This window comes from Ammodytes marinus (assembly GCF_949987685.1).
Source record: "Ammodytes marinus genome assembly, chromosome: 12".
NCBI classification, from domain to species: domain Eukaryota; kingdom Metazoa; phylum Chordata; class Actinopteri; order Uranoscopiformes; family Ammodytidae; genus Ammodytes; species Ammodytes marinus.
This window is the reverse complement of record NC_137216.1, coordinates 18658411-18682893: the sequence shown is the minus strand read 5'-3', so window position 1 is coordinate 18682893 and position 24483 is coordinate 18658411. Positions and strand designations below refer to the sequence as shown.

At 38.2% G+C, this 24483-nt stretch overlaps 1 protein-coding gene across 3 annotated transcripts; it reads left to right on the top strand.

Moving 5' to 3' along the window:
• Window positions 1-10048: 10048 nt before the first annotated feature.
• LOC307258585 (muscleblind-like protein 2a) lies at window positions 10049-23862 on the top strand. 3 transcript variants are annotated; one of them, XM_080038185.1, is made up of 10 exons: window positions 10049-10222; window positions 12081-12625; window positions 14707-14871; window positions 14985-15182; window positions 15316-15567; window positions 17456-17509; window positions 17879-18035; window positions 18529-18564; window positions 19237-19328; window positions 20260-23862. In XM_080038185.1, exons 2-10 carry the CDS (start codon window positions 12452-12454, stop codon window positions 20272-20274), a joined length of 1143 nt encoding a protein of 380 aa, XP_079894311.1. In that variant the 5' UTR covers window positions 10049-10222; window positions 12081-12451; the 3' UTR covers window positions 20275-23862. The 3 variants fall into 3 exon arrangements, with proteins under 3 accessions (XP_079894311.1, XP_079894310.1, XP_079894312.1); XM_080038184.1 differs by having other exon boundaries at window positions 14964-15182; XM_080038186.1 differs by lacking the exon at window positions 17456-17509 and having other exon boundaries at window positions 14964-15182.
• Window positions 23863-24483: the final 621 nt, after the last annotated feature.

Genomic DNA, 24483 nt, shown 5'->3' with positions numbered 1-24483 from the left:
ATATATATATATATATATATATATATATATATATATATGCCTAATAGCATTGCAGAGCACAGAAAAATATAGAAATAGCCTACCAAATTAAGCTGTTCTTTTGGGCGTGTGTGTGTGTGTGTGCATGCGTGCGTGCGTGTTTGCGCTTGTGTGTGTGTGTATGTGTCTGTGTGTTGGTGTCCATGTGTGTTATCACTGTATTATTGTAAACTTGAGAATGCAATTTTGGGGGGAAATTGCAGTGGGATTGCTGGCTTCTAAAAGCTCACGCTGAACTGGATTGCTTGATGAACAGCTGGGAGCTAATCTGCATTGCCGGCTTAAGTTTAAATGAAGGAGCCACTGAAGGAGCCACTGAAAGAGCGTGAAAAAGGTTGGACTATTTGGAATGGGATAAAGGGTGCAAAATATAGCATGAACAAGGTTCCTTGCAATATTTTAAAACCTGTTGTTATATACAAGAGGTTTCAAATAAGAGCTTTAATGTGAGGACATGGGCTGGAGAGGGAGTTGAGGTGTCTTTAATTGGAATTGTTTGGAATTAGAAGTGTTAAAAAGTCTGAAGTCCCACAAGCACTGAAATAAGTATGTGTGTGTGTGTGTGTGTGTGTGTGTGTGTGTGTGTGTGTGTGCGTATGTGTGCGCGCGTGTTTTTGCACTGTGCTAGAGATTCACATGATAGGCAAAGGTGAATGAAAGGACTTGAAATGTTACAGTTAAAAATGTTAAAATGTTTGTAAATAAAACCTGTGTTAGCAAAGCCCTCTAATCAGCCAATCTCCACCAGCTGTGTTTTACAGATGGTTACTGTCAAGTGACTCCTGGGTCAGACAGTTCATTTAATAGAGATTAGGTTGAGAGGCACCACACAAACTCTACAATCTTATTTTCCAAAAAATTTAATTATCAGTGCATATATTTTTACATTGTGAGAGAGACTGTAACATGTTGGTGTAAAATATGTGTTCTTAGTGTCAGAAATGTGGGAATTAGAGCGAGATAAATACATTCATCTCTTTTCCGTTTTTACTCCTGAAACGTTTAGTCTCAATTTACATTGGTGTCAATGGAGCGGTTGTAGGGCACTCCTGTCAGTTTGAGGCTCGTAGAGGTTCATCTGTTTTGATTTAAGACACTTTTTCTCAAAATTAAGATATACGTACATTTATGAACAAAGACTGAACATTTACGAGGTTTAAGACGTGTTTTGAGCTCTTGCATGTTACAACATCATTGACCACTATTCATTTGAATGGGTAGAAAATGACCAATAAACGCAAAAGATACAACCGGTAAAGATAATCGCAAAAACAAAACGGAACATTTTGAATGCATAATGTTGAGCATTATAAAAGGTGAAGTAAGAGGTTTATTTATGTTAAAGGTGCTTTAAGCGGAATGGTTCTTTTAGCTAACTTCCTGTCAGTTACTGCAGTTAGCAGTCCCCTCGCTCGTCCCTACGTCACCACATTAATGCACTGTGGTCTTCAAGCAGCAAGTTATCTAGCATCATCTCAGATCCATAAGTGTGATAAAACATGATAAAAACCATCAAAACAGACATTGGGAAGGATTTTTACCTGGTCCGCCATTGTAGGCGCATACACATTCACCCATCTGTTGCTCTGGCGTGCACCGACAGTGAGACCATGGAGTGTATATACTATATATGAGTGAGACGCGTGTCGGTTTGTAGAGTTCTCTCTTCTGATTGGATAAAAATTTCGGGATACTATACAATTAGTTTATTTGCCGATTACATGCAAAGCAGCTGACTGAGAGATCGGCTTTATGAAACGCGCACATTATGTAAGTGATCACTGTATGACTAAAGAGCGATTTTACATTTATATTAACATAAATAAACCGCTTACTTCACCTTTAATATAAGTGTTAAATTGCTCTTTATTCATACAGTGATCACGTATATCACTCATAATGTGTGCATTTCATAAAGCTGATCTCTCAGTCAGCTGCTCTGCATGTAATCTGCAAATAAACTTATTGGAGGATCCCGAAATTTTAATCCAATCACAAGAGAGAACGCTACAAACCGACACCCATCTCACTCAAGGTCTTACTGCAGGTGCACGCCAGAGCAACAGATGTGTGAATGTTCATGCGCCTACAATGGCGGAGCAGGTAAAAATACTTCCCAATGTCTGTTTTGATGGTTTTTATCATATTTTATCACACTTATGGATCTGAGATGATGCTAGATAACTCTCTGCTTGAAGACCGCAGTGCATTAATGTGGTGACGTAGGGACGAGCGAGGGGACTACTAACTGCAGTAACTGACAGGAAGTTAGCTAAAAGAACCATTCCGCTTACAGCACCTTTAAAGTAATTAGCTGTCATTGCCCAAATTGAAGTGATAAAGTGTGCATCCATTGCTTTCGCACAATCAACAATGTGTAGATAGGAAACTCACGCTCAATGCTAAGATGATCTCAGTTGCCTCTCTCTTTATGATTTACAGTATGTCAGCCCTCTCTGCTTATTCCCTGTCGGAGCACAGAAAATATACGACAGTTCAACTGCTGAATAATCACAAATAAAACAAGAGTACACTGTTCGAGCTTAGAATTTTTTTTCTCTGACTTCTTTGTTTTCACCAAATTATGTCGTAATTTTACCGATTTTGAAACTGGAAAGGTGTAAATAAAGTGATGAAAAAAGGCAACATGGATTTTCGCTCTAAATGTGACTGCCATTCCCAGAAAGTCAGTGTGACATGCTGCTGCTTTGTTAAAACACCATTGAATTCAACATGAAGGTGCATCACTCCGAGCAGCTGATTTGTTTATTTATATAATTTCAACTGTTTCGAAAGAATAGCTTTGCCTGATTGAAAATACTGGTATTACCAACACCCCATTGAAGAGAGCTTTCTTAGTGTAATAATTTATATGTACATGTTAAAAGTCTTGTGATGAAATGAGCAGTCTAAAGAGCCCTTTGGATTGTAATATTTAATCTGCCATTTTTCTTTTTAGACCTGAAAAAAAGAGAATTCTGCTTAATATAACAGAAATAAATAAATAAAATTGCCATAACATTGTGATGTGTGTTGCTTTCATATATATATATATATATATATATATATATATATATATATATATATATATATATATATATATATATATATATATATATATATATATATATATATATATATATATATCTACTGTATCCTTTGTTTCTTAAAAAAATATGGTTTTACAGTCAATGTGATGATGTTACCAATTTACTTATTCTTATGTTCTTCTGCTATATACACTTATCAGGCTGGAATCCTATCCATCATACGTTGTACATTAAGACAAATGGGTTCCAGATAGTCTATCGCCAAATACTGCATCAGCCCCTATACACATTTTAAAGTAAAGATCTGGTTGGAGCTAAAACTGTTTTAATATTGTAGGAACACACAAAAAACTTGATGAATGTAATTTACGCATATCACTTTCCAAAGTGTTGAAATGATTCAAGAAAACTGATTTAAGAAAAATAGCTGTGTTGACAATCTATTAAATATACCAATCAACTCAGTGACACCATACACCGTATACTGAGTAGAAGTGACTGTGATATTCACAGTTTAATCATAGCTCAAACATACCGACAGCGATACATATTCAGAGAGATTGAATTACTATTCCTTGATTATGTGGACATATATTTACTTTGCATCTGTCAACCAGTTAAAAGAAAAAATAAGAACATTTTCTACTATTTAGAGAGAAAAAATTAGCAAGACTGCTTTTCAGACATGTTTTCATCTTCCAAAGGTCACACCCAGAAATAGACAGCTATGCACAATTACAGTGTGCATAAACCTCTGAATATTTTCCGTTCTTCTGATGTATAGCAATAACAAGGTAAGTTGGTGCCTGATGTTAAAATTTCAATTATTTCAAAATACCTCAGCTCAAATAAGAAACTGGCAGACATTTTCTATTAAAGGTCACATATTATGCTAAATGCACTTTTTAAATGTGTTCTAACATATCCATGGGTCCACGGTGTGCCTAGAGACTGCCAAAATATTTTTTTAAATAACAATCTCTCCTTTGCTCACTCTCCCCCTTTCTGAAACCCCCACCCCTCCCCCCAATATACTCCAGTCAGAATTCTCCTCGTTTCTGACCTCACAAACTGGAAAGCCGGAAGCTTCCACTGTGCAGCCCACACCCCTATTTTTTATTGGTCCACGGCCCTGACAGACAGAGGGCGAGGCGTATCTGGCTTCGCTTCCGGACAGGGGGGGGGAGCTCAAAGATTGTATATTTACAAGGGGAGCTGCAGCTCTTTTTAAAAAATAGGCCATTGTGAGATTAGCTGAACATCAGCATAGTACAATAAATTATCTGAAAGTTTTTTTCAGCAAACAATTAAAGAAAAACGTATTAGGGACCACTAAGACCATATAATATTGTGTAAAATAGTACCGAAAAGTGTATAATATGGGAGCTTTAAGCCAGATAACAATACAAACAAAATTAAAGAAGTGAACAAATTAGCAGATACGGGGAGATCGTTACACATTTACTGTAAACTGTTTACAGTGTATGTGTATCATTTGTTATTTTAATTAAGCATGAATTGTGATACATTTATAATATTATTGTTTCTTAGATTACTGATTCGGTGAAGTGCAACACTATTGCCAGAAAAATACATCTTCTTCCGTTCACTACTCAAACAATGTCTCTTACTGCGTGTAATGAGTCAACTTGTGTGTTTTCCCAGGCACACTTTTCTGCAGACCCTTCTGCTGGGCCCCTCAGGTTGTAAGGTATGGAAGGCTAGCACAGCAGCTCAGCCTGTTACTGCAGTGAGTAATTGTGTGTGACGACTTGAAAAAAGTACAGTGATGCTCAAAGACAGTACTCGACTTTATGCATTTTATAGTCAGCGTAATACCAAACCAAATGCTACCAACCATGCAATGGACAAATCTACTCCCACGAAAGATTGCTGTGTCCTTGTTAGAGTAACGGGTTTGATAGCTATTTTACTTTTGAGTCTGCTAAAGTGTATACTCCAGTGAATTTGGTCCTCCTGAGCTATAGGCTGAGCTGACCTGATTGACCTTTTTTTCTTTGGGTAGGGATGGCCAAACAAGCTGAAATCAGGACACTTAACATTGAGTATATTGAACCTCATATTAATGTGCAGGTCATCTATTTACCACCATTTAACTAGTGGACACAATGTGTTACAGATTTCATCACTGAACACCTCACTGTTGGGTTTCCTGTGTGTAGAGCCTCTGGGTTTAACATATATTTGAGAGAGGACTGACCTCTACAGGCCATTAGATGAAATTGCTTATTTTCTTGTCTCCAGGCTGTACATACACACAATAGACCCCTAGTTCTCCTTATGACACTTTTACAACAGTGGATTAAACTATGTCTGTTTCATAAAACCTCACTTCTGCATTGCCTATTGTACCTTTACCTATTGTAAAAAAAAATTGCACTTGTTACAACTAGGGGAGAACGGGGTAAGTAGGCACACTTTTTACTCTACTGAGAATTGCTCATCACCTAAACATCTTTCGATAGTCATTCCTACATTACATTGAAGCTTAAAGTGTTGGCTTGAAATGTGTACCCCTCACTTTTTCTATCTTATTGTAATAAAGAAGAAATTAATCATCAAAGACACCCTTACACATTGTGACAATCAACCCCATCAAGGAGTCGGTTGTCATACACTATGGGGTTGTTTGTCACAGTGTTATCTTAATGGGAATAATCTTGAAAAGAAGGAAAGAAAGTAGAACTAAATTTGTAAGTTTAATTGCATTGTCAAATAGGCCTATATAACTTAATGTAGCCTTGGCAGCTTGTCTAGTTTGGGATGCACTGGGTTGTTTTGATTTTGTTGCCCTTTTTTCCTTTGCATGCTAGCTGCCTCTATTCTTTCCTTCTGTGGGGTGTCAGTGAGGATACAGCTTGACAATTTATTTCGTTATTGGGTTCCTTTTCTGGCTGTAGCCTTTGGATAACTTGTGACAACCAACCCCCCCAAAAATGTGACGACCAACCCCAACTTGAATTTTTTGCTAGCATCAAGGCCAACAACCATCTGACAACTAATTAGCTTGCTAACCACAATCTAAACTATAGTTTACACTTTTTATGGGTAACAAGTGTTTTGTTATAAACCCATTGTGTAAAAGCCTAGAAGAAACATACTGAGGAGCAAAATATTTTCAATTTGACATGAAAAACACAAACAGTCCTCTCACCTCAAATTCAGCAGTCTAACTCCAAGGAAGACTATGTAGGTGACCTCTGATCCCAATTCTGGATATTTACATACCAAAATTTCACAGACAGCGCCTTCTGGTTCCGAGATATAACAATTGTGACAACCAACCCGTGTGACAAATTACCCCGTTCTCCCCTACATGTAGCATTTAAATGTGGCACTTCGTAGTTTGGTTCATTTGAAGCTAACGTACTTGCCGGATTCTTGCTGTTCTGAGTTTGTACCTTAAAGGTTGATACAAGTGTACTTATTGGAAGTCGGTTTGGATAAAAGTGTCAGCTAAATAAAATGTAATGTCATGTACTTCTTTTCTTTACCACTAGATGGAAGTGTTGTTCCCAACAATTGATTCTGATGCTCTTGAGTGGAGGGTATCTTTTTTCTTTCTTTTTTATCAGTGGCGTCATGAAGGAGGGTGGGTGAATGTGTCATTTGATCTGAATAAATAGAACTCAAAATGTGACACCTGCCAAGGCAACACAGTGATGCCACGTATTATTAATAACCAAATATAAAAGCAAACATGGTTCATGTCAAAAGAAATGAAAGCAGGGGAAAAGACCCTGCATTCTCCTATTGGACTCACTCTGACAGTGACATTTCCCTCAAAGGGAGCAATATGGCGACCTTTCCCTGTGGCACTTGATGCCACGTCTCCAGCTTGTTGAAGAAATCTGTCAGTGTGACGGATCGGACAAATCTCATCTGATGCCTCGAGAAGCCTGGAGAAACACAAATTGGACAATCAATTTGTGAATATAATTGGTGTGTGTGTGTGTGTGTGTGTCTTCATTACAGGTCAAATATCATTATCTGTAAATGTATTCCCAGTCACCCCCCCCCCCCCCCCCCCTTGAATAAACAGACCTGCCGCTCAATGCATTCACCACGCCATATGAAATTACAGGATACTGATCGTTTCCTAATTGTGCTAAGAGACGAATGGTGTATCATTCCATAGGTCTACCACTTAAATCTACTGGAAACCAGGAGGTGATCTGCTCTCTATAAAAACTTTCACAGTAATACATTTTTTTTCTAATGAATGAGAAGAGCATAAAAAAACAACTACCCACCCATACAACTGAGGCACACTAGCCTAGGCCTACTTTATAAAGTCTTGCACAGTCTCGCAGAGGTAGCCTATATTGTTAACACTGTCTTCCTCCCTCTCAACCTCCCTGACTGATGTTATCTGGGTTAGCCTCCATCTTAGTTGACCTTGAGCAGACCTGAGACAGGGCGACTGCTTTGCTTCCGATTCTGATAAGCCAAGGCTGTACGAGTCACAGGATTTTCATTATAACTCTTAGTATTCCATATAAGTATTCCATTATAATTATTTATTGTAGGCTACAGGCAGATGGACAAGCAATAGGCCTACTGCGTCGCACGTGGGCATTTTCATTAATTACAATGCAAATTACAGGGATGAATTCATACCTCACACGCTATCTTCCCCACAATATTGATGTACCTCTGTAATTATATGTTTATATCTGTGCGAGAAAGCATGCTATCATTAAACTAATCCAGAAAAAACTCACATGGTTTAATTGCTGTTCCCTTGGTAACAAGCAAGCCCTTGCCCTTTTAGCCTATTTGGTATTCGAATGGATCGTACCACTTTGCGGTGGTAGGGGGGATGTTGGAAATTCAAGTTATAAAATTACCTATTTTTGACATTAATTGAATACTTTAAAATCACCTAAATACATAAAATATTTCTATATAATATGCTGTGAAAGATAAGTGAAATATTTAATTATTAGTAGTGTTAAGTCTTCACTGCTCACCCCGGGAAACCCCTCATCACATTCAACTGACGGCCGTACAGTAAGCTGTCAAAAGCTTGTTGCTTAAATCTGTGCTGTGCCACAAAGTAAGGAAGGACTGATTTCGGGTTTATTGGCTAAATAACAAGTTCTTATCGTACGAACAGAGTGACAGTTAAATGGGTGGTTGAGGATACATTTCAGGAGCACTTGACATCTTGTTTTCGTGACTTCAGTTGGAGCGCCGTGCCCGTGTCGCCTGTCTTTGCTGCTGCGTGCTCCTCTGGGAAGCGGTGCATCCGCGATGATGAGGTAAGCAGGTGCTCACTCCTCTCTCATCAGCTATTAGTGTGGCTATTAACAAACGTAAGCTAAGCTATTACACGTTAACGTTAATGTCAGTGCCTCTTTATAATGTCAGCCCCGTGACTGCTGTGTCTTTAGCTCGCTAGCTAGGTATTCGTGATTAGCTAGCTAAAGTAGCCTAGGATGAGAGTGCAAATCTGAGACTTCCCTGTGCTATCCTCGAAGTACGTAACTATACGAATACGACACTATGCACTATAGTTGACGGTCATTGTATTGAAATTGCAATGATCTTCAGTTCGTTTGATGTGTTTTCAAGTTGAGAAACATAACTGTACATACAGTAACGACGCATGGGCAGGACACCCATTATCAGACACTAGAAAAAACCTACTTTTACTCGTCCGTAGAAAATGGACAACAACCATTCATAACAACAGTCTTGTGTATTTTATAACAGCTTTATAATCGCAAAAAAGGTCACAAAGGTACCTTCAAGGAGCAGTAAAGTACAGTATGTGTGCATCATGTCAACCTTACTACTGTCCTGAATGCAGCAGAATTGTCAGAAACACAGTAACGGTCAATGTACCCAACTCACTATCATACAGTACAACACAAAGTAAGCTGTGCTATAGGAGGTTGACCTCTGTATTGTTCTAAACCAGTATGATTTAGGTGTCAGAGTTTTAACTAAACAGCCACGAACCTTTTCTGCAATAGCATTCTCTCTATTACACATCAGCAACCATCATAATGATAATGGATTGGATTTATATAGCGCTTTTCAAGGCACTCAAAGACACTTTAAAGGGTTCCAGGTTCCATTCATTCACACTGGTGGTGGTAAACTACCATAGTAGCCACAGCTGCCCTGGGGCAGACTGACAGAAGCGTGGCTGCCATTCAGCGGCTACGGCCCCTCCGACCACCACCACCTCAAACATACAGCAGTCATACACATTCACACGAGGCAAGGTGGGTGAAGTGTCTTGCCCAAGGACACAACAACCATGACACAGGTGGCAGAGCAGGGATCGAACCGCCAACCTTGGATCATTGGCCAACCCGCTTAACCACCTGAGCCACGGTGGCCCATCATGATCACTTTTGAGAGTTTATCTTGCAAATCTTGGGAGTTGTCATGCTGGAGTCCGGAATTCACAGGAAATCCCCTTTGGAGCATGCAGGGGAAGTGCAATCGTTATGAATGCATGTTTGCACAATTTGAGGGCGTACAAATCTTGAATCAGTGCTGAATTATTAGGTTTTTTTTTGCTGAATGTATGGGCAAAGCGTGTATGTGTAAAGTATGCTAACAACACACATTGAGGTGCTATGTATCTGTACATGATCGCTTTGGGGCTTTATGTTTGTACGGTTAGTATATCATTTCTTAACTCTATATTTTTGCTCATCATCGTAGTGATACATCCTGGAAGAAAGATCAAGTGTTGAAATCAATCAGTTTTCTCTATGTAATCATATTTTATTCATAGGTTACGGGGTGGACTGCTAGCAGTGTCTGCTCCAAGCTGTGCAGTCAGCTTTCACACAGTGCATCGGCCTCTGGTTTTCTATTGGCCAATTCCAGACTGGGAGGGTCTTCCCAGAGGCTGGCAGCCAGGCAGGAAGGGGCTGGCTGGAAATGTTTCAGTCAGAGTTGGACAGACAGTCTGTTTTTACTGTTGTGAAGAGAAAACCCTTCGGTGACTGAATCCGTAGAAAAGAGAGGGGGATAAAAGCCGTTGTTAGGCTCATTACCCTAACAAGTTAGCTACTCAAAAGTTCCATGTCTTAGGAGGATTCCTGGTCGGGGAAAGAAGTTCTATAGTGCTGCATGAAGTGAGAACGGTAGGTTTTTTCTTGCTCCGTTTCCTGACTTGCGTCCAAAGGAATTTGCTGCAGTATGCTGTGGGATAGCATGCAGTAGAGCTGCGTGGCTGTTAAGAGGAGAAGATCCGGGTCAACAACAGCAGACGTTAATTAGTATCTTAATCTTTGTACATTCGTAGGCTATACTACTTTCTCTCAGAGGAGAAACTTTTAGTGCAAATTTATTTCAACTCATGTGAGTTAACCCCCGGATTCCTGCTTGCTCAGCAACTTCCTGTGTGTTTTACCACTTAGTGAACTGCGGTGACTATCTTGTCCTGAGTTTGACTCCCAACATGATGTGTGTTTAAAAGCTTTGTGTTGCTTATTCTGTATGTGCTTAGGTTGGCCAAGAGTCAGCATATCTGACTGTAGCAATTTTGAACCAAATACCTGGGTCATGCTACAGTTATTAAGAAATAGACAATAGACAGTCATTCGGTAATAGGAAAATAGGTTATAGTGTGCAAGAGAGAGAAAGTGCTGAATCCATTTCAGTGAAATGTGTGATAAAAATGAAATCTTGTCTGTTTTAGTGGATACTGATCAACAAAATGTGTTTCAAATGTATCATAACACGCTTGTATTGGTCTCCTGGGTTTGAGGTCAATGCTTTGATGGATCTATTGATTACTAGGACACCACCCTACTTCTATGTCCCAGATGAGCACAGCAACTGTAGCTCTGTGTTCCTAACATGCTTACATATTCATTAAAGAAGCATGGCTCCAGCCCTAGAGAAATCAATTGTGAAATGTGCGGACAAAATAATATTGCAAGTACAGCAACCTCAAGGAAATTTTAGCACAGTCAGTGGAAACCATAACCATCTTTATTATCTGCTAACTAGCTAACATTAAAAACATAGATGTTCGTCTTTAGACTAGTGTACAGCAAAGGGGAGTAAAGAAACACAGAATAACCAGCATGATGAGGAATTATTGTGGAGTAAATCACAAAAGTAGAAAGTGTAAATGGTTCGATACTAAGTATACATCGTTTTATGGCTCCAGTGATCTAGATTGTATTAATGCTGCTGATGCTTTTGCCCACAATCTTGTGAGGAAGAAATATGTGTCTGAAGGTAAACTGAATTTGCCTTTTGTGACCCAGTTCTGTTGTCAGTCAGAACGCAGCCTCCGTGATGATGCCATGTTACTTTGGTTATTTGTTCATCAGGATGTAATAGTGTTTTGCTCTAAAAACTCTTGACTTGTCTGACTTGAATAAGCCTGTAAAATGTATTCAGCCCATAGTATTTTGGCAGTCCCTGTGCCGTTGGTTTTCTGCTTGTCAAGTGTTGTCTAGTTTAGAGCTGCAACTATCTTCATTGTTGATTAATCTGCTGATATTTTTCTTTTTTTCAGTCCTCAATATGTTAAAAAGTAGCGAAGAATGTGTGTAGATGTTTTGTCTCAAAACAACAGTTAAGAACCCAACGAGATTCAGTGAACGGTGATGTTAAAGAGACTAAAGCAGCACATGCGTACACTTGAGAGGCTGGAGCCACAGAATGACTGGAGTTTTTGCTTAGAAATGACTTTAACAACTAGTCTCCTATGAGGCTGACATGACTAAATATAACTTGACTAATTACATAGAGATCATGTTTTGTTGTTGTTTGACCTAATCTGTGTGCTGCTGTAAACTTCTGAAAAAACAGATGACTCTAGAGAAAGAGCCGTCTCTAGAGAATAGAGGAAATTACAGTAGAAAAAAAAATATTTATGGTAGGAAGCTCTAACTGGGCCAATTTTAGACAAATGGTACCATGGTTATAGTGGTGTTTATAAAATGAAATACAATTTAAGTAAGAAACTTGTTTTTTGTCTTTCAGATCACCAACAGAAAGTGCCTTTGAGAAGATATCCCCCATTTGAAGTTGGCTTCGCAAGCTTTGCCGGCCTATGCTTTCTGTACAGCCAGACGCCGGGCACCTCAGCTACAAGCCCTTTGCCACCACTTTGCACACCGTCGGTACCTAGAAATACTGAAATAGAACCAAAATATAAGAGGACAGAGAATAATGACCTGAAATTGAATGACTGAAGTGAAAAGTCTGTATTAAATTTCTCTTTCTCTATCTGATGGAGGACTCAGGTTTTAAAAGTGGACGTAGTACATAGAGCCAACCTACAGCTTTTTGGTGTGCGAGACACAATACAATACTTAATTTTTTTATTTTATTTATGATTATAACCTTTGGACATGGCGTTAAACCTTTCTTCAGTAAGAGACACAAAATGGCTAACTCTGGAAGTCTGTCGGCAGTTTCAGCGAGGAAACTGTTCACGTAGTGATGAGGAATGCAAATTTGCTCATCCACCGAAGAGCTGCCAAGCCGAAAACGGAAGGGTTATTGCCTGCTTTGACTCACTGAAGGTAAGAAATATTGCACACACTGAATTCTCAGTGACACCTTAATGGTACTGATTGTAAGAAAATGTTGCGCTTGTACAAAGGAGTATAGAACTACAAAAATGTACTGTTGGCTATGTTGTTATCTGTGTGAATGGTTCACTATTGTATTCTCCCAAATTAAGAAAAACATTATAACATTATTATTTTTTGCCAAAGAAAAGTAGTTTGGGGTGCATAAACCAAAAATTGGCGATTTGAAGTCAGTCTTGCGGGCCTGTCCCTATAGCCTGCAAACCTGCCCGTTCACCAAATTTATTAGCATGGGTTTGGGTTTGTGTTGGGAAAAGCATCTCTGACATCACTCTGTAGAACTATGTCAAACGGCGGAACAAAACGGCACTTTCAAAGCTTTATACTATAACATTATGTGGAGCTCCAGTGTTTGTGAAACCACAGGTGATAAAATACCGGTCGGATGTTACTCTTATCTCTTACCTAATGTAGATTCTAAAAACATTTTCAGGCAGCCAGTTGCAGTACAGCCAGTCTATGCTCAGTTGCCCTGAATGAGACCCGTGGCTGCCTTAATCCACTCTCACACATTCACTATCACAACACAATAAAGCTTTAGCCCCACCCGGATTATTCTCATGTTGAGTCATCGTCTTATCTCCTCACTGTAGGCAGTTTATACTGGGCTCGTCTGGACAGAGGGCCTTCTCTGTGCCCTCGTAGGTCAAGGGCCTGGGCTACAGAGTAGCAAAGTAGCTGCTATATTACTTTATCTGAAAACAACATGTATGGATTCCGCTTGTGAATAGAAGGGAAGTACGTATGCAGCCATTTCAGACAATAATCATGGGAGGTGTCAGTTTGTTGGATAACATCTGAAATTGAAAATTATTTTTTTGGTCTGCTTGATAATAGTTCTTAATTTCTTTCCGTATTTGACCATGTGCTGCATAGTTTTTTTCTTATTTAAAGAATGCAGGAATCAAGTCTTAGAAATAAGAGGTCAACTAGAGTCAACCGTTCTGGCAGTCATGTGATGATGTCACAGCTCTTCCTTGTGAATATACTTTTGTCTTAGCAGTTGTATATGAAATGTCTGTTAGCGATATGACTACTGAAATAATGTTAATTGGTCCTTAACTCAGTAGCAGTTGTTCGCCCTTATCCTTTATTCATAGAAATAGAGCTAGCTGCCCAGATTGTGCTCTCCAGGCAAATGTGGTTCTCCTTTTAATGTAGCTGATAAAGCACGGATCAAAACAACTGCTGTCAAAGCTCTCCCCCCATCCATCAATTACTGCTGCTAACACAGTTAACTTTATTATACCTAAGAATGTGCACATGCTTCGGTATGGTAACTAGTATCTCATGACTCCCATTGAGGGTCTGGAGAGTTTATTGTCAGAGAGTTCCTCAGCTGAGAAGTAAGCGTAATGGGGGTTAATACTGGGATTTATTTTAATGAGATACATATCTTCAATACGTCATCTTATCTCTTGGGAACAGTGGGACAGACAATGGCAACTATCCCTCACAAACAAACAATATTTAGATAAAAAAAATAAGTGAAATACTAGACACAGAGGCCAACGGGCAAGAACTTCCTTTTTCAACTGTAAACTTATAAACTTGTGTAACAGTAAGACATTAAACATTTCAAGGGCGGCCGAATTCTTCTTTTTTTCTCTCTCTCAGAGCTACATTATACAGACTAATTAAACATTGATGACATTTGAACCAACGCGGAGTTTCACTGAAAATAATTAATAGAAATCCTTTGGGAGAAATGTAATGAGGTGAAATGAGTTAACTTGATTGAAGGATTTGAATATTTAGGGCAGAGGAAGCTAACCTCTCATTAGGCTAATGCTGATGCTTGATTGACAGAAATGGTGTTAGTAGGCTCATTTTAAGGTCTGAAAAGAGAAATGAATACCCAAGCTTCCTCATTTTATAGGGGTGATTAAAAACTACTATGCTAAAATGTACGAAGAACAACAGTAAAATTGTACGATGAGGAAGACTTAGCTCGTTAAGGGGGAATTAAAGGATTATCCGCCTGCAAACTTTTCTCTTTTCTCTGAATGCAGGGCCGATGCTCAAGAGAAAACTGCAAGTACCTTCATCCACCTTCACACTTAAAAACACAGTTAGAGATAAATGGACGCAACAACCTCATCCAGCAGAAGACAGCAGCGGCCGTGCTCGCCCAACAGATGCAGCTCATGGTCCCAGGATCCGGTTTGCAGCATGTGGTGAGGTCCTTATAGTTATAATGCAGGAACTTCTTTTTTATGTCTTCTTGGTGCCTGTCTCACTTGTAACAAATCATGTCTTCTCTCATCAGCCAACATATCATGTTACACAGGGACTCGGCACAAACACGGGTCTTGGTTATGGCACATACATGACACCGTTGAGCCATGGAATGAGCCTCATCCAGACGGACAACCTCCCGAACACCCAGGTTCTTGTTCCTGGGAGCCCTCCTGTCAACGTCCAGAGCTCCTCCTCCTCCTCTTCTTCTTCTCCCTCACAGAAGCTGCAGCGTACTGACAAACTGGAGGTATTCCTGCACGACAAAGGAGTGATTTAACATGGAAAAAAATACACTAGTACTTCTGTGCACGTTGACATAATGTGGCTACATGCTAAAAGCAACATCACTTGTCTTTATTATTTCTCCTCTCTCTTCTCAGGTGTGTCGTGAGTTCCAGCGTGGAAACTGTGCACGAGGGGAAACAGATTGCCGCTTCGCTCACCCCAGCGACAGTCCAATGATTGACACCACTGATAACACCGTCACTGTTTGCATGGACTACATCAAGAGCCGCTGCTCCAGGGAGAAGTGCAAGTATTTCCACCCGCCTGCACACTTGCAGGCCAAAATCAAATCCAGTCAGCAGCAAGTAAATCACACAGCCGTGGCAGCCCAGGCCGCAGCAGCCATGGTAAGACACAGCCTCATCCTTCTGACAGCTGAAAAGTATTTTAGTTTAGCACAGAAAGCACATTATCCTACCAATGGCATGGTGGCTTTTGGTGTAATTGTATTTGCCATGAAAGCAATGAATGTGGAGCTCTATATATTTGTATACAATTATTTGTAATGGCAAATTTAATATAGGGGCACAGTATAAGCATTTAACAAAGGAGAAAATCTGCTATTAATTGTAAAAACCCTTGTTCCACTTCCTGTCAAAACTGTAACTTAAAGGTCAAAATAAGAGATTTCAAAGTCCCTCATCAGACCAAAATAATGACAACTGCAATTAATGGGCATTTATCCACGATAGATAATGAGGTCCCTCTTGATTTGACTTAGTTATGACTTAGAGTGTTGCCAATAATTGACTTAAATAGCAGGCCTGTCTGCAATTACTAACTTACTTTTTCTTTTAGTAAACCAGCATGCACCCGTCCCTTTCACCTCATACAGTATGTTCGCCTCGTATCATTCCCTCCCCTTCACAGTTTAAAACCCTTCACTTAGAAATGAATAAATGTTGGGATATATTTCCTCATACATAGTTATTAATGGAAAATCTGCACTGTGTCTGTTTCTTTTCATTAATTAAGAAACTATGCCTGTTTTAATCCTGTGTTAACAAACAAAACAGATATAAACAGACCCTTATTATGACATCACAAAACAAAGTTATTACAAAGATGGATGAGATTAGAAGAGATTGGATTTATGGTAGTTGTTGTCATGGGTCAATCCTTTTATTAAAAGATCTGTCAATCAAATTAAAAGAGATGGCAGGCTCCAAACTTGCATATTGAGTCGTGATTTTTACTGAAAAATATACATTTGTTATTTTGGCGCATCCATTAGACACTTCAAAGACAAGAATACATGATAATATATTGCAGTAAACTGTGAAATGGCTTCAGAAACAGTTTTATTCCCTATAGAGTAGGAATTATTATAATGACTAGGCTTTGTGATAACTACCTCATGGAGAATTGCACAGAAGAGCAGAGCAATCTTTTATGTAGTGTTTACGCACACTGGACCAACGTATCCTTTCTTCCTCTAGCAATTTCCATTATTTACCGTTTCTTTAAATATGAGTCTTTTTCAGGGCTCCCACTTGGCACACATTGTTAATTGCTGTCCTAGCTCTAAAACCACGAGGCTTCAATATAAAGTGCTTCCATGCCCTCCATAGACCATCTATGTAGCTTTTCATATGCATAATTGTTTAGGGTTACTTATATTTATATTATATTAATGTAGTGTTATATTTAGTTTGCATTCTAAGCTTATGGAAGCTGTTTTATGTACAGGAGTAGAAGAGGCATCTGCTATTGCACCAAAAGTCCCAGTAAGAATGTAGTAAATAGAGCTCCACATTCTGTGCTTTGACAAATAATTCAGTGCTTGATGTGCATTGCATTGTTATTAGGTTTCTGAAACCTGTTAAAATCAGTATTAAATGATATTAAATTATGTAATGTGCATAGTTGCACTGATTTCTTCGTGATAGTGTTTTAACCATGAAACGTTACAGTAGTGATCAATATACAATGTCATTAGAATACAAGAGTGTGTCCTGTCATTGTATTGTCAAAGCTATTGATTAACTGTACATGTTGACCTACTAATTGATGAATCTTTAGTAAGTGTGTCCTTTAATCAGTTATTTTGGTTACTGTGCATGACTATTGTGTTTTATGTGGTATACTACATTCAGATTATTTTGTTTTGTTTTCCCCTTCTCATCCACAATGCTGTCCCCCATGATGCACCTCTGCTTGCTGTTACCTGTATGTTAATACGCTTGAATCCCATTGGCCCACTGCCATCATGTGCTCGCTGCCTGCTATTAAAAGACTCAGTCGACTGCCAAAGCAATGAAGCGATCCCTCGAGGCAACTGTAGACCTGGTATTTTCACCTTTTGCTTTGGTTGTAGCTAATAATCGTACTGTAATAACTTTTAATTTTTGTCATTGTGGTTTAAAGCTTCTCCAAGTCTCATATAGTCTATGTTTACACAGTCACCATCAGTATCTTTAAGTGCTTAATTTGTCAGATATTCTAAAACTTTTTGTTGATACATTATTTCATTCATTTCTGTATCCTTAAACCGTGCTTGTTTGTTTTTCCACTATGTGATATTTCATCTTAATTGTGTAGTTGTGTTTGCCGTGTTTGAATACTAATTATTAAGTGTGTATAAACAATAGCTGATTAGAGAGAAGGGAATGTTAGGAAGTGTTGGTGTGTCATGTCTGCTTTTGTGTTGCTTTTCAGGGCTTTCCTCACAGCCTCCTACAACCTTTACCAAAGAGACAAGCTCTTGAGAAGAGCAGCTGGGCCAGCTCTCTCCTCAGCCCCAGTTTTTTGCACTACCAACAGGCTCTGGCCAACTCACAGCTGCAGCAGCACACTGCCGCATATTATCCCACAGGTAAGACCCTAACGCTGACCTGGATTCAAAGCCAAACAGTTTAATGAATTGGCACGCTCACTTAAATGAAACTAAACCATAATTAAAGTTACAGTTGTATTCATAACACCTGTGAGTAAAGATGCCTGCCTGTCTTTAAAAAAGAAAGAAGATATATTGGCATGCAATAGAATTGAATTGTTTCTTATACAATACAAATATATGATTAGAGGCACACATTAATTACAAATGAATTGTGTAATTTACTATTTCTGATAACTTCATGTAGCTTCAAGGAATAAGTGGAGACACATTATTGTTGCCTTTTAACCTAAGTGCAACAATGCTTCTGTCTCTTTGCATTGGACTTGTAAAATGTAGATGTTGGTACTTTACTCAGCTTAATTTGTTGTGCATATTTGTATAGTACAGATATATTGATACCAGTATAATGATTGATATGAGTCTGTCTCTAAAATACTGTTTCTTTTTCTATTTGATGATGACCACCCAGGTTCCGTCTTTTGCATGGGTCCCGGTAACAGCATGGGTAGGTCCCATTCTTATTTTTCACTTTACTAAATTTCAGAGTAAGAAAGCAACAATCAAGCACCCACATTACAACCACATGTTAAAAAGATCTGAGAGGATAGTTTTTATCTTTTCGTTATTTGTTTGTACAGTATGTGTTGCATATTTGTGTTTTTTTGTATACAGTATATATACATATATATATATATATATACTTACTAGTATTATATTAATATTATCACTAAAGGTAGTCACACACAATTTACAAATTTGAGTGTTTTTGTTTGTAGAATTGCCTTGCACCATGGATTACGAAATTTTATCAGCATCCCTGAGATTCTCCTCACTGTTTTATACATGCTTAAATGTTTAAATTAATTAATCAATTATCTTAAAAATACACTTTGATTCATGTCTGTTGACATTGCTGTAAATGCCGTCTCTTTTGGGATGTCAAATTATGGACAGATTTCCTAATTTTATCTCTTATCAGTCCCCCTTTTATGTTCTCCCCTGCTGTGTCGCTTTGCTGTGTGATCACATGCCATCTGCTGGTCTAACCCAATGATGGCTTGCTGCTAATGTCATTTTTGTATTTGCCTGGCAAGAGAGAGGAGAAAAGACATTGCTATGGTTACCATAATGCTCCACCTCCCTTTTCATTGCTTTCATGGTTCCCTTCCTGACACAGTCCCCATGATGTACAGTGCTACGCCTGCTACTGTCTCTGCAGCAACTGCTCCCGCCACAAGTGTCCCCTACGCAACAGCACCAGCCAATCAGGTTTGCTCCTTTTTAAAGCTTTCTGTCATAAATCCTTGAGCTCTGAATAAGTGCTTCATCTTTAAATCAGGGGAGGTGCTTTGCTTCACCAGCCTAGCATTTCCCTGCTTGCATTGGCTATCATTGAGCTTCATCTACCTGTAGAACTAGGCCGCATCTCACCTCCTTCCCTTATGACAGACATCACTTATCTAGAGGTCTCCCCATCTGCAAATAATGGTCTTGCATATATTCTTTATTGCTTCTTCTTTTGTTTCTATGCTTTGATCAATGTCAGTATATTTAGTTTGATTTAATATGCAGTTAAAATGTTCCCTTAAGTGGGGAGCAGACACAAGAGCAGCTAGCTACTTGTCATCCTGCTTTTATTAATTATTTCATATTTTCATTCATTGTTAAATAATCTGTTAAAATATGCTGTCCTGATCAGGGTTTCATTTTCAGACATTTTCCGTTGTAATGAGATATCTTTCAGGAGTGCCAATGTTAAGCAGCGTGTGTATGTTGTATATTTCTTTGTCACATCATGTGACTTAGTCTTTGAGATTTGTATTATTTATATGTTTGTTGTCTCAGTTGCCCAGGTGAAAGTATTTGATGCTTTTGATTAATTTTTTGGGCTTAAAATGTGCTCCATATATAAGTAGTGTCATATGAACATTTAATGCCTGTTGTGCAGCTGAGTTTACATGAATTTGCAGGGGAAGTACTCAACGTTAAACAATACTGCTTATTTTAGGCAGAAATCTGTATCAAGCTTGTATCAACATCAAGAGTTGAAGGGGTTAAGTTGTTTGTTTGATTCAATTTCATATCCATCACAACGATAATTCTCAAAGAGCATTTGATGGTCTTAAAAACATATTTTGACCCAAGTATATATTTCCAATCTTCGAGACCGCTAAGTGACTTTGTTTTCCCCCTGAAACAGATCATCCTCAAGTAAGCGGCAGGAGCTGGAGTCAATGCCGTGCTGTTGCCGTTAAATACCCCAAACAACTGCTTTGTAAATACTCTGTCAACACCACACACAACCTACAGCAAGCTGCATGCCGATAACACCGCCCATAGAAATAATAAAGGTTGTCCATATGTCATAATAGATTACATTGCTCAGCTACTAGGGTTAAGCTGTGTTAGATGAGTGTAAAAGACGATTATTGTACGTCGGCGCCTTTGCACCTGCATTAACATAAGTCCTCAGTAATGTGCATACTATTCAGGTGTCTATTTCGTAAACCAATTCTGACAAGGGCAGAGGTGCATTTAGCCAACTAATGAACTGAAGTACAATATGTCTTCAGTTCACACACAGGAGCCTCATAAATAAAAATGAAAATTTTCTGAATATATTAAACCAGGAAACGCATGGAAATTCAACAGAAAACAGGCAGTGCTGACACAGTAGTAACCCTTGAACACTAACTGACTGAAACACACACATATTTTCTTCACAGACAATTTTAAATTATGTAAATATTGCAAGAGGAAGAGATGAGCATGCCTGGTCTAATCTGAAAATGTGTTTTCAGTTTGTAGACAAGTTAATACCAGGTGTAAGGGTCATATACTGAAGATTGTTCAAAATGTATCAACATGATATTGACAGCAGATTATTACTACCTTCTTGAATGTGGTATGAAAACTAAAATTACTTTATTTCACATTAATGATTGTTTATCTAGTGCCAGATTTAATTATTCTAAACAAACTAGTACAAAGTACTTATTTTAACATTAAACTCCACCTTGTAAAAAATGTTTGAGGTTACTATAAAATGTTTAGAGGGTAGTCCCATCTATATTGATTCCCCCTTCATCCCCAGAGAACAGGACCAGTGCTCCACCTTCTGGTGTGCCTTTGCATTGCACATACAGTATCTCTGTTAAGACACTAATATTGTACAATCCATTCGCTACATTTTCTTCTTTAATGCGGCAATGATTCAAATAGTTATATTTTCCCCTCTTTTGTGGGTTTATTTAAAAAATGAAAATGATGGATTATTGAAAGAGCGGTTTGCACTCCTTGTGCCGGTTTTACAAAGATGTATTTGACTGGCTTAGTTCCATCTCATAGTTGCAAATCATCTTTATTTTTTTTTATTTTTTGATGTCTGGTACCACTGATCAGCAGGTGTCACTGATTGTTACCATGGAAACCCTTGCCAGCAGGTGCCAGTAATTGTTACAGTGGAAAGTGAGCCTTGGTCTAGGTTTGCTTTTTTGAACATAATACAAGTTTGTCATGTCTAACTTGCATGAGACTTAAGTAAGAGCAAAATTAATACTGGCCTAACATTACAGGCCAGAATGTAATATCTTTGTTAAACTGGTTCCACTTGAAGATACGGCCAAACCAGGATTTGTAAGAAACGCCTCCACCGCCATTGAAATAAACTAAAGAAAAAGGGTGTGGATTTACTACTGCTCACATTCAAATATAAGGGTATTGTAATCCTCTAAGGGTTGAGTTTATTAGTTTTGTGTACTGTTCGTCTTAAAGTTACAGTCAGTACTGTATTAATTTGAATGTTACAAGTGCCTAAAGAATTGTGCAGATGAGAATCCATGCATATTTAAAAAGGCTGCGTGTGGAAAAATCCAGTCACATTTAGAAAGTAATGTTTTGCAATGTCAGTTGCATCAGTATTGTATGTCTGTGTAGATTTACTCTAACAATTCATTTTCACTGATGCTCATATTTGTGTGTATGTGCTAGCTGATCTCCAGCTCAATTTGATGTTCTTTCTCTTTTAAGATATAGAGTGTATGAATACGTTTTCTTTATTAAGATGAATGCACAGTCAAATACTTTATGTAGTAAAGTAGAATTTAAGGAAGCTTTTTTGTGAAGCTTAGTGCGTATGATCGATACCACATTATGCAATTACCCGTCTTTGTTTGAAACAGAAAGCAGACAGACAGAGTATTGGGGTATTGTGTCTGGTTTAGCGATGTTTAAAAAACAGTTTTCACTCATATACTTAATGTTCTCTTGAACATCTTTTATGTAAGTTTTGATTTCCTGTTTTGCAAACATTGTGCGTAAATATCAACCTTTCCTTTAATGTATTTTAAAAGTGGCTGATATTTTTTTTTTTTTCATTGAACATGTGTGTGAGTTCACTTGTGTGTGATTAACTCAGACCATCCTCAAAGAGATATTGCATTTGATTTTATTTCATTATAGGTTTTACACATTATTGGATGGCATATAAGGAGTATACTTGCATATTTTACTAGTCTAACATTAGAAACAAACACTTTTTAAAATGTATTCTCTTCTATTTTATGATGAATGTAAATTATTAAACTGACTTTAGCTCTGCAGGAGGTTTCCCGAAAGGGCCCTCGGATCTGTCGTATTAGCCTATGAAAAGCCGTCTTGTGTCCAGGGATGGAATGTGCGAGCGCATAGAGGCTCAAAACATTTTGTCCCTGTCACTGCCTTGTCACCTGTAAGGGACAACGAACATTTGTATGAGCAAGGCCATAGAGTTGCTTTTTATGTACAGAAGTGCATTGTACAGGCCACATTTTACAAAAAAGGTCACTTTCACTTTTTTTTTATTTAATTGTTTTGATGTGTTGCTAAGGCAATCTGAAGTTGCAGTGATAAAAACTGTATTTTTGTAGGTGTTGAAATAGTTTTTTCCCCTCAAAATTACACATTAGATATGTGCTGTCAAGTATTTGACTTTATTATGCCATGGTGAAACACTGTAAGTGATCCAGTGCATACAAATATATTTTGAATTGTGATTCATGTGTGTTTATATGGTTTCCACTGCATGCCAACACCTTGCACCAAATATATAACTCAATCTCAGAAGGTCAGGATTTGATGGCTCAGTGGTTGTTTTACTTTAATTTACCTTTCAGGAAGTGAGGTTAAGGTTGTTATGACTGTAGATAATAGAAAAGATGCCCCCCTTATTTATTTGACCTGCAGATAAAAAGGCATATTATAACAGAATGTTAGTTTCACCTTTTGGCAAAAGGATTGAATGTCACGGATAAACCTTCACTTGGAGATAGTTTGAGATTTTGATCACCCAATCAAAGAGATGTGGACAGTAAGAATGTTTGGTCTGACTTGACTGATGGAAACATTTCACTTCTGCACTTTCTCAACAGTCAGATGACTGAGAAGACATGCTTTTTGTGAACTTTGCCTTATCTTTAATCCACTCCTAAGTTTTTACAAGCCCTGTAATTTTTAATTCCATATTGTCCAAACAAATCAAATATATTTCACTGGACCTTTCTGTGAAATGATTGCTGCATGAGTTTGTAAAATGAATGCAAACTGTTGCTGGGACTGGCTAGCTCTTTTAATTTGACTACACCTAAAAAATATTCTGGTGCCATTTAGTTCCATCTTGGCCTAAATAAATATACTTTCCTTCATTTTGTTTTTAACTTATTTGTGAAAATGATCTTTATTTTGTGCATAATGAAACATTTCATGTGGATAGTTTTGTTCCTGTAAATTCAAAATTGTGTAAAGAAAAATCTAATATTGCAAATAAATAAATGTCAAGTAAATGACATGCTGTGTGCTCTGATGTCTGATTTTGTGTTGTACATTAATTCTCCATAATGTCTTTCTTTCTGAGAGCTTATAATTAAGCCATTGCAAGTTTTGCATTTTTCTATTGAAGACTTATAGCTCAAAACTAAACCTGAATCATCAGTCAAGTGGCCTAGGCTAGGGTTATAATCTCTTAGTTAACAGATACAATTAAATGAATTGCTAGAGGAGAAAGCTGGATATATGTCATTACTTTTTTTAACCTATAGTGCCCTTATGCATATTGTCTTCCATGTAGTGTCTAGAAGTAAGTGAAGTGACTAAGTGACTGATTATGGCTAAAGGTGAAGTTTTTTGGTAATGCAAGCTGCACTTGTATCATTGTGATCAATAGATAAATAAAACATTATATGTAGGCCTATAGCATTAGCCTATAGTATTATATCGATTTTACAAGGTTGAAACGCTTTTTATTCATAAACAACATTTGGAAGGTGGGAACAATATGCAGCGTTGCCATAGCAACAGCATCCGGTGTGCATTTTCCTCCTCATGGATACACATCCTCGAGCCACCGCTGTGATTGGACGAGCTCTCTTCTGGATGTCACTGGGGCAAC

Excerpts from the sequence above, each read along its gene's own strand:
- LOC307258585 (XM_080038184.1), top strand. The coding sequence starts at position 12,452 with ATGGCGTTAAACCTTTCTTCAGTAAGAGACACAAAATGGCTAACTCTG. Across the intron at positions 15,568-17,455 it reads CCCAGGCCGCAGCAGCCATG|ACTCAGTCGACTGCCAAAGC; the intron begins GTAAGACACAGC and ends TGCTATTAAAAG. Across the intron at positions 17,510-17,878 it reads TCGAGGCAACTGTAGACCTG|GGCTTTCCTCACAGCCTCCT; the intron begins GTATTTTCACCT and ends GTTGCTTTTCAG.